Here is a 10675-nt window from a genome sequence, read left to right as displayed (position 1 = left end):
GGCCATTGTGCTGGCTGAAACAGCTCCTGAACACATTTACATTTAGTCATTTAGCAGACGCTTTTATCCAAAGCGACGTACAAAGAAGAGAACGATCAAGCTACGAGAAAATAGAGACCTAGTGTAACAATAAATACTACTTTACATAAGAAATAAAAAGTGCAGGAATGTAACTACTGTAAGTGCGAGTTAAGTACTAGTTAGAGGAGATAGCAATGGAGGAAAGATAAGGAGAGGTACAGGAAGGAAGAGGAGGGAGAGTTTGATTTGACTGCAGGGGCTGAGTCTGAAACAGCAGTCTTTAATGACACCTTCCAATCCCAGTCATAGGCATAGTCACGCATGCACGCGTGACCACACACACAGACACACTCTCTTCAGCATGTGAGCAGCATGTAAACACAGTGTGGGCTCATCGTATTATAAGAGCTCTTTGGGCTATGCTTTGCTCGGAGAATGAAGCCATAGAACACTTCTATTAGGAGGTTTAACACCCAGGGTTGTCACTTAACCACGAAGCCTACTTTGAATACCCCCCAGATGTGCAATTAACATGGTAGCGTAACATAAGCGATAACATAAAAAAAACATCGCGCACACTACATAAACACGAGAATAAACTGCCATTAAAAGTGGACGCTGGCTAAGTGTACTTTCGACTACAGCACGCAACATTTTCCCATATTGCACAATAGTGTGGGACGGGCTATATGTAATGAAAGATTCATGTCCATTTCCTGAGCTGACAGACAAAATACAAACATAACTTTTATCGGTGCAGCTAACATGGTAAACAACCCAACCTTAAAACGACGAACGAGAACAATTATATTGCATCGTCCTTGAGGTCTGTTTCAGGCTTACAGGACTTACTTACTTACTTCGGAGTAAACGGATTCACTCGGTCGCAGGACAAACCATAACCCCGGCAGGCAAGTGATTATCGTTATGTAAACGATCTTTGAACACCCACTCCACACGACACGAAAGTTTAACCCCACGTTTCCCAGACTGGAGGACAGTGCTGGAGGACAGTAGATAGAGAGGATCTTTGTAAATAGTAGAATATTTACGTCACTATTATACTAGATATTTGTTATAAATAGACCCCTACACCACACTTATCATATTTTGGCATATAACATATCAATGAATGGACATAGTGGTGATATAGGAATTCAAACACAAAGCTGACTTTGCACTTGCAGAAACTCATAGAAATCTACCTTGGGGTGCAAGACACTTATCACAGATATGTTGATGCTGCAGTTTTAACAAAAACCTTTGGTCGGCGTCAGTTTGTTAGATAACACATTTGTCAAAGAGGCCTGTGCTTGTCAGTGGATTGTAGGATAAAGGTAGGGTGACCAGATTTGAGTTTGTGAAAAAGAGGACACTTCAGCGTAGACGGGGTGGGGGTGGGGGGGGGGGGGGGGGGGGTTGGATAGTATATAGCACAGTGGCGTAAGGTAGTTACGACAGGCCCCAGTGCATGCTATTATGAAGGGCCCTAGTGCATGCTAGTTACTAGTTAAGAGGCGCGCGCGCACACACACACACACACACACACCGTTAGGCGTATATATATATATATTAGTGCTGTCAAACGATTAAAATATTTAATCGCGATTAATCGCATTTATGTCATAGTTAACTCAAAATGAATCGCGATTAATGGCAAATTTTTATCTATTCTAAATGTCCCTTCGTTTATTTATTTTTTCCATCATTTTATTTTTATTTCAATAATATATCAACATGGAAAAGTGGATTGGCTTGCTTTATGCAAATGTTTTATTTTATTGAAAACCAACATTGCCAAATAGGGCGGTACAAAATAAAATTATAAAGTGCACATTTCAGGTAAACAAGGACCCTATAGTGCAGTTAAACCATGGCTTAATATTTTCTTTTTTTTAAGTTTGCTGGGAACATAGCAGTCAGGCCTCTTATTTCAGAAACAATGAACCTTAACAGTTAGGTTACCAATAAAAGGTAAGCCTACTACTTCTTTGCTTTCAGCCAGCTGCCTGTTGACATTTTCAGACCACAGTGAAGCTTGCTTCTTTTGCACAACACAACTTTTAAAAGTAAACTTTCCATTCAGAAGTTTTTTATCATCCATTTCGCCGTATCGCGCTCACCATTCACTCAAACCGTAACGTTAGCCTACTACACAGTTTGCGATTAAAAAAATTACGGCGTTAAAATGGGTTTGCGTTAACGCCGTTAATAACGCGTTAAACTGACAGCACTAATATATATATATATATGTAACAGGTTAGAAATGCAGTTTGAAATAATTGCACAAGATAGTCTGTTACCTGTATTTCAGTTTCTTTTTAATCTTTTACTTTGATATCACAAGCACACTGGTATTGGGGGTCTCTGGTAGCCCCCCTGTCTCCCCCTGTTTTGTTCCTCTCTCCCCCCTTCCTCTTTCCTGTTTGGTATATGCTGGGAATGAGGTAGGTGGTTGAGTTTAGTGGGATAAACAATCTGATAAATATTGCCTTTAAAAATAGTCATCTAGGTTCTTATATATCTTCTTATAACTTATTATTATTATATGTATTATACATCTGAACTATTTATATGAAATATCCCTCTGACATATTGTTTATATGTTTTTCCTTTTGTTACATGTGGGGGCTAGCATTGACAGTGGAGCTAGTATACGGTAGCTCACCAAACTGTGTGTCTGTTGGTGTGCTTTCACAGAAATAAACATCCATCTCAGCAACTGTTGTCCACGGGTCACATATATTAATACACAACGCAGAAGTTACATCATATATATATGATAGTTAAACTTTCCTATGTTGTTATTATGTATAATCCATTGTATGCTTGTGTAAGAGACACAAGTGTAATGCTGAAAGAATGTGTTCTGTGAAACGCTCTTGCTGCAATAAACACATACTGATTTCATGCTTGTGCGAGACATATTCTGAGCTAAAGGCCAGTTGTGGTTGAAACCACACCAGCACTTGTATAAAAGCTGGCTGCGCCCAGCTGCACTTTGGAGTCATGTGCATGATCTTGTTCGTGTCATCTCTCCCCTTTTGCAAAAGATAAAGCTGGTCTCTGTCTCATTAATATTAACTTCTTAATATTCATTTTCTAACAATATATATTACCAACAATGTGTTACAGGTTCTTTAAAAACACTGATGAAAAGCACGATTTGTTGCACACACAGCAGTTTACCCACATCTGAAAAACACATACACAATCAAACAGGCGCTCGGCGGCGACCTGACTCCGCAATTATAACAACCTGTTAAATAGGTGCACGGCAGCTTGAATTATAGCAGCTGTGCAGGAGACGTTATTGCTATGTCCCTGTTGTAGTGGTCATCAGCTATGACAAGGCAAAACATCTGTCTGACCACTACAACAGGGACATAGCAATAGCGTTTCTTGCACAACTCCTATCATGCAGGGCCTGTTCTAGAGCAGATTGCTCAGCAGTCCTCAGTCTCCCAATTTGCCAAGAGGCTGATTGTGGATTATCACTCCGTAACATCCACCTTCGGTAAGGTGTGCACTGCCCTGCTGTTGTTTCTGACATCTGTGACAGTGGCAACAGCCGAATGATCCTTTTCCAAAAGACCTACCTGAGGGGCAGCTTGGGTAGGAGAGGCTGAATGGGCTGGCTATCCTGTCCATTGAAAAAGCCTATCATGCATCACCACCTTTATGTTTGAAAGGCATCGTTAGGCTTGCATGTGTGCTTTGCCTCTGGCTGTGCTCAGTCAGCCTGTCGGTCTTGACGTTCAGATTTTGCGCCTAAATTAGCTATATCGTATCGTCTCGTCACATGATCAAATAGAGACTTGACATTGGACAACAAAATATATATATTACCCAGCAATCATCATTGCATATCTGTATATGACAACAATACCAACGAAAATAAGAAATTATTCATTTAATTGAATGGATTTGTAATAGTTTCCATAGTTTATGTAGGATAAGCATATCATTGTGTTATAGATTTTCCTTCCACAAAATAATAAAAACCATGACAGAGATAGGTTTGCCATTTCGAGGGTATAAATTGCATAAGGTACTCCGGAATCTTTAGAATAATTCATCTTAGATCACGGGTGTGTTACCATAGAGATACTAACAGGCAGCCACTTTTCATAAATACTAGTTTGTGAAAGACCCAGAGAAAAGCAACACAGATTTTGGAATCCCTGCCGGACGCATTTTTTAGGTCTCAAAAAGAGGACATGCCCGGGTAAAAGAGGACGTCTGGTCACCCTAATAAAGGTGAAGGTGCAACTGCTAAATGTCTTGGGTAGCCACCCAAAGATGAGCTTTTCTGACATCAGGTACATCAAGCTGAGGAGTTGTGTTAGGCCAGGGAAACGTGTTCTCTTGTGGGGACCGCTGTAGAACCATTACACACTCAAACACACATACACACATTCTATCTCACTCACATTCATGTCACACTCACACACATGCTAGTGCTCTCTCTCTCTCTCTCTCTCTCTCTCTCTCTCTCTCTCTCTCAGACACTCAAACACACATACACACATTCTATCTCACTCACATTCATGTCACACTCACACACATGCTAGTGCTCTCTCTCTCTCTCAGAGACACTCAAACACACATACACACATTCTATCTCACTCACATTCATGTCACACTCACACATGCTAGTGCTTGCTCTCTATCTCTCTCTCTCTCTCTCTTTGACCCTCACACACACACACACACACACACACACACACACACACACACCCTCTCTCTCACACACACACACACACACACACACACACACACTCACAGTCACACATACGCACAGGACAAACATCCTCTTGTTTATACAGTCACAGATAAAAACTTGACATTTGGAAGTTTTCCCTTTTTTGTCAATCATAATATAGAGCAAGATTCATGAGTGTGTTCACGCCTGCAGGTTGGTTCTTTCAGGCATGCTCAGTATGGACATGCAAGGGCAAGTGTCAGGAAAGAAAGTGTGGGTATTACGGAATTCCAAAGGAAAAGCAAAAATAATGAGCAGAAAAAAAATCCCCCCTGGATGTCATCCCCATGAGGCAACATACATGTGTTTAATTGGAGAAGAGATAAGAGGAGAGAGAACCTCAGTCAAATGAAATAAGATTATAGCCAATTACCTTTCTTAGATATCTGGGCCTGTGAGCTATCTATTTCCTTGAGGGGAATAAAATACAAACATTAAGCCCTTCATGTTTTGTTTTGTTATTCAAGTGGAATTGTTTTGATTGTTTTCCTTTTGAATTTCTTAATAAGTTGGACTTTGTCTAAATCCTAAATGTTAGTGAATATGCACTTTAAATCCTCCTCTTGCTGAATTAGACATGATAGTAAATATGCACTTTAAATCTTCCTCATGATGAATTCAGACATGTTAGTGAATATAGTTCCATTGTTGTCAAAGTGTCTCTGTGGGTTTCAGTTTTCAGCACAGATTTAGTTGAAGACATTAATATGCTCTACTAGTTCTACTTAATTTCACATCTCTTTTTTTCATTCCAACATTCACAATACATACTATAAATATATTAAACCATGTTCATTTTTTTCTTTAAAGATTTCAAAACCTTAATGAGGGTTGCATCAGTTTATTCAGTGACCACCTGTCAACATTTAAATATTGAACATTTAAAAATTAAAAGTAAACATTTAAACATGTATCACATTCCTGTGGTCTGGCACTGCTAGGAAATCATTCATGTTTCATTTTCTTCATTCCAAATACTTTAGAACATGTATATCTGATTACAACAAAGGAAACCATGACAACACAGAGCATCACAGCAAGTAAGAACAGTACTACGTCCACTGAGTGGTAGGCGTACCAGGGCATCTTGTAGGACTCTGTGCGCAGGTGAGCAGCACCTTTGTGTCTCATTACAAACTCAATCCAGAAGAGGGCTCGGTCCAGGGGCTTCACTGGCTGGTCTCTGTGCAGCCTGGAGAGCCTCTGCATGTTCTCCCTGTAGGACGGCTCATGGAGCACTTCCTGTAAAGCCTGGAGGAAGGTGTTTTTATTGATGATAGAAATTGTAATGATTGTTGCCCCACCTCTTACTTTCAGCCTGAGAAGGTTGTCATACTGGTCGAAGAACAGAGGTATACCCACAACTGGAACGCCATGATAAAGAGCTTCCTGCACTCCATTTGTTCCTCCATGGGCCACAAAGAGTTTTATTTTGGGGTGTCCCAGAATATCATTCTGTGGCATCCAGTCAACCAGCAGGGTGTTGTTGCCCAGGGTCGAAGGTCTTTCTCCAGTGTACTTCCAAATGACTTTCTGGGGTAACTCAGCAAAAGCAGCAGCTATGTCTTCAGTAATATCACTTGGAAGTTCACTGACAAATGTCCCCAAAGACATGAGAATGACTCCATGTTCTCCAGAGCTCTGTACAAAGTCCTCCAGGTCTTGAGGAAGGGGCTTTGCTGGCTTACACTGGAACCCACCCATGTAAACAACGTTAGGCATAGTGGGGCGTGGGAACTCAAACACAAAGTCGACTCTCATCAGCCAAATATCAGCTGTCTGCTGTAGTTCAAAGTAATCAACCTTTGGTGTCAAATACTTATCACACACCGCTTGGTACCGCGGTTTAACCATGACATTGTTTTGCACCATTAGCAGCAAATAGAATAGCACGTTTCTAACCCTCTCAGAGAAGGTCATCTTGTCCGAGAACCCTGAGCCTGTTATTGGTATGTAGGATATCGGCGACGGTGCTAACGTGAGGTGTCCCTCTCCCGTCGTGATCCATCGGACGTTGTAGACTAAGGGGAGCCGAAGGTGGTGAGCCAACATGATACCAGCTCCCCACCCAGGGTCTGTGAGCACAAGATCGTACTGACTTTCGTTCAGGCTCTTCATCAGGGCTTTGTCTTCGAACATGGCGGTCGCCATTTGACACACCTGATCGACAGATTTCGGCACAAACTCTAACACCTGGAGTTGCAGACTTATGAAATTAATGGCCGAACTTTTTCCCCTCTCTATGTCAAACAGTTTTCGCAGGATTGACTTTATGAATTCCTCGTCAAAGCCTTCAGCGACAGGCACCGTGATTGAGTCGTAGTAGGGAGAGTCCTCTTTGATGTACCAGCTCTTGGTGGACCGCACCACTGTGATGGAGTGTCCCTGGTTGTGTAGAGCCCTGAGGAGGATGTCCATGTTCACCCAGTGGCTTCCCTCCAGCGGAACCACCAGCACCTTCCCTCCCTGACACCCCGGGCCCGACAAGTAGAGGATCATCGCGAGGAAGAAAGATGGGAGGAGATTCCGATAGAAATGCGCAGACATATTTCTGTGGGGGAAAAAATACGTTAGCTTGATATATAGGTCAGTCTGCGCGAATGACGGACATTTGGCAGGACGACTGCGAAGGGTGTGGAAGATCTACAGTAAATCCTGCTGGGCGTTAGGGAAGACAGTATGAGGTTCACAATGAAAAGAATAAATGAGGGAAAATACATTTCACCACATGATGACTAATATATAGTATGGAAATTCAAGTTTATTTCTGAGTTATAAACAATTAGTCAGATAAACTATAAATATTTATGACATATGCATTAGCCAGAGTATGTCTGTGAAAATGGCACATATCTGTATATATTACCATTTTATTTATCATTAAGGTTTCATTACATGTGATTTGCATAACTGAACTAGTGTTTCAACAGTCAGAGTGCTGTAGCTATTGCCCTAGCAAACGCACTTTACTTTATTAATGTATTAATACATTCAGTGTCTATTAATATCTTCTACAGTTAGCATATTTAGAGAAAAGTTGTGTAATACAAATATATGTTCGTAGGAGATATTCATGCTGTTGTTGTATAGTTTTTGTCAGGATCTTTGCATGTCCACCCTAGTGCTTCAGTTACAGCAAAGGTATGAAAAATACATACATGACAAATACACTCATATCAAGGCATGTAAGGTTAGTGTTATGCCAACCAAATCAGGTTACATCAAGAAATATACTGACATAGACCTCACCCGGATTACAACCAACAATCAACACTCCTCTCTCTCTCTCTTTCTCTCTCTCTCTCTCTCTCTCTCTCTGATATACTGACATAGACCTCACCCGGATTACAACCAACAATCAACACTCCTCACTCTCTCTCTTTCTCTCTCTCTCTCTCTATCTCTCTCTGATATACTGACATAGACCTCACCCGGATTACAACCAACAATCAACACTCCTCGCTCTCTCTTTCTCTCTCTCTCTCTGATATACTGACATAGACCTCACCCGGATTACAACCAACAATCAACACTCCTCTCTCTCTCTCTCTCTCTCTCTCTCTCTCTCTCTCTCGCTCTCTCTCTCTGATATACTGACATAGACCTCACCCCGGATTACAACCAACAATCAATACTCCTCTCTCTCTCTCTCTCTCTCTCTCTCTCTCTCTGATATACTGACATAGACCTCACCCGGATTACAACCAACAATCAACACTCCTCTCTCTCTCTCTCTCTCTCTCTCTCTCTCTCTCTCTCACTCTCTCTCTCTCTCTGATATACTGACATAGACCTCACCCGGATTACAACCAACAATCAACACTCCTCTCTCTCTCTCTCTCTCTCTCTCTCTCACTCTCTCTCTCTCTCTCTCTCTCTCTCACTCTCTCACTCTCTCTCTCTCTCTGATATACTGACATAGACCTCACCCGGATTAAGTGACCAATCAGGCTGAAATGATCCTCCGTTGTAATCAGATAATACAAATAGTAGTTCACGCAGCCTGGAAGGTCTTTATCTCTGCCAGTGTGGCTGGCTCCAGCGTGGCTGTTAGGGTTTGGCCAGCTCCGGCATGGCTGTGAGGTGCCTTTAATCCTTTAGAGTTCAAAGTACTCTGTATGATAACCTGGGTCATTTGTTCTTAAAGAAACACAGTACATTTCCCCTGAATGAGAGATTGTGTTTTAAAACTCTAACGAGAGGATGTGATTTCCATGTAGATGGAGATTGTAGGTATGCGTGTATGTAGATGATGGTTCTACAGTGGTTGAACAATATGAAATAGTATGACTGGGAGGACTGCGAGGACAGAGGGAGCATTACGTGTTTGCGCTGAGTGCCACGACCTGTAGTTACACCATCTGAATCGTCAGGTTCAGCAAAGTTCATTCAGGTCCACTCAAGTTCAATGGCTGCTGTTTTGTGTGGCTAAAAGTGCTCCTCAAAATTGAGTGTCACAAGTTTTAAAAATGCTAATGGGATTACATATGACCTACTCACATGTTAGAGCTTCTTAGGTGGGCATTTAAAAAAAAAATAGCAACCTTACAGTGAGGGCTTATTTTCAGGGGTGTCACCACACGAAAGTCAAAGCAAGTAATAGCCTGGGACCCCGAGCTGGAAGTGGGCCCCTGAGGACAGCTGAATACGTTACTCAACAGCAACGACAATTCCACGAGAACCCCCCCCCCCAATATCTATGATTGGAGAGGGGGGGGGGGGGGGGATTTGGTCCCCATGCAGAAACACCCCTGCTTATTTTAAGGAGTACAGTTGTCCTATCAGGACTTTTTTGGGGCAATTGCTGTGCTCCAAGGTATAATAGATGGGTTAATTATAGTGGTGAATACATTAGATTCCCTCATTATGTTTTTGATGACAAAAACTGTAGCTGCATGTGTAGACCTCTGACTAGATGGAAAGTCCCTTGTATCACCACTAGAGTGCAGACCTGAGTCATTTTGCAGGCAGTGTGAAGGGAACTTTGGATGTATGAGAAATGCATTGTCACGGTGAGCTGTTCGGAACACGTAGTGCTTACATTATATCACCATGAAGCAATTACATATTGTTTTCTATCCTTTATATGGGGATTTCTACACATATTTACATTACACCACACACCATTAAGTATATTATATAGAGACTTCTAAACATATTTACAGCGTACCACACACCGTTAAGAAAATACTATATGTATTTTGAACTGTTTTGTGATCAGTGGCGAGATGCAAGGGTAAGACTGTAACACATAGACAATACTCTTGACTTAAACAGAGAGGCTCCGTTCACTTGAAGTTGAATGCAAAATACAATATACATGGGCACATTGCATGGATACTAAGGAAAGGACAGCATGGTATTTTATTCACACACACTGCTGTTCACACACACTGCTGTTCACACACACACTGCTGTTCACACACACTGCTGTTCACACTCACACTGCTGTTCACACACACACTGCTGTTCACACACACACTGCTGTTCACACTCACTGCTGTTCACACACACACTGCTGTTCACACACACACTGCTGTTGACACACACTGCTGTTCACACACACTGATGTTCACACACACTGCTGTTCACACACACTGCTGTTCACACACACTGCTGTTGACACACACTGCTGTTCACACACACTGCTGTTCACACACATTGCTGTTCACACACACACTGTTCTCAAATAAAAATGTAGGGCAAGATCAGTAACACATGACAATGCATTAGCATGAAGTTACTCATGTTTTATTTTTCTTCTCAAACAAACCCTGCAGCAAAAGACTTTGATGCCATAAACCACTATGAACACGAAGCTGAGTGTTACAGCAAGCAAGAACAGTACTACGTCCACTGAGTGGTAGGTGTACCAGGGCATCTTGTAGG

The 10675-nt window shown here is 41.8% G+C and overlaps 1 protein-coding gene across 1 annotated transcript; it reads right to left on the bottom strand.

Moving 5' to 3' along the window:
* Positions 1-5054: 5054 nt before the first annotated feature.
* LOC122132591 (UDP-glucuronosyltransferase 2B1-like) lies at positions 5055-9469 on the bottom strand. The gene is made up of 2 exons (XM_042707261.1): positions 8716-9469; positions 5055-7337 (listed from the first exon to the last, which is right to left on the bottom strand). Exon 2 carries the CDS (start codon positions 7331-7333, stop codon positions 5732-5734), a length of 1602 nt encoding a protein of 533 aa, XP_042563195.1. The 5' UTR covers positions 7334-7337; positions 8716-9469; the 3' UTR covers positions 5055-5731.
* Positions 9470-10675: the final 1206 nt, after the last annotated feature.

Source organism: Clupea harengus, unplaced genomic scaffold (assembly GCF_900700415.2).
Source record: "Clupea harengus unplaced genomic scaffold, Ch_v2.0.2, whole genome shotgun sequence".
Taxonomy (NCBI): Eukaryota; Metazoa; Chordata; class Actinopteri; order Clupeiformes; family Clupeidae; genus Clupea; species Clupea harengus.
Note: the sequence above shows the minus strand (reverse complement) of the source record. Positions and strands in the feature narration are given on the sequence as shown.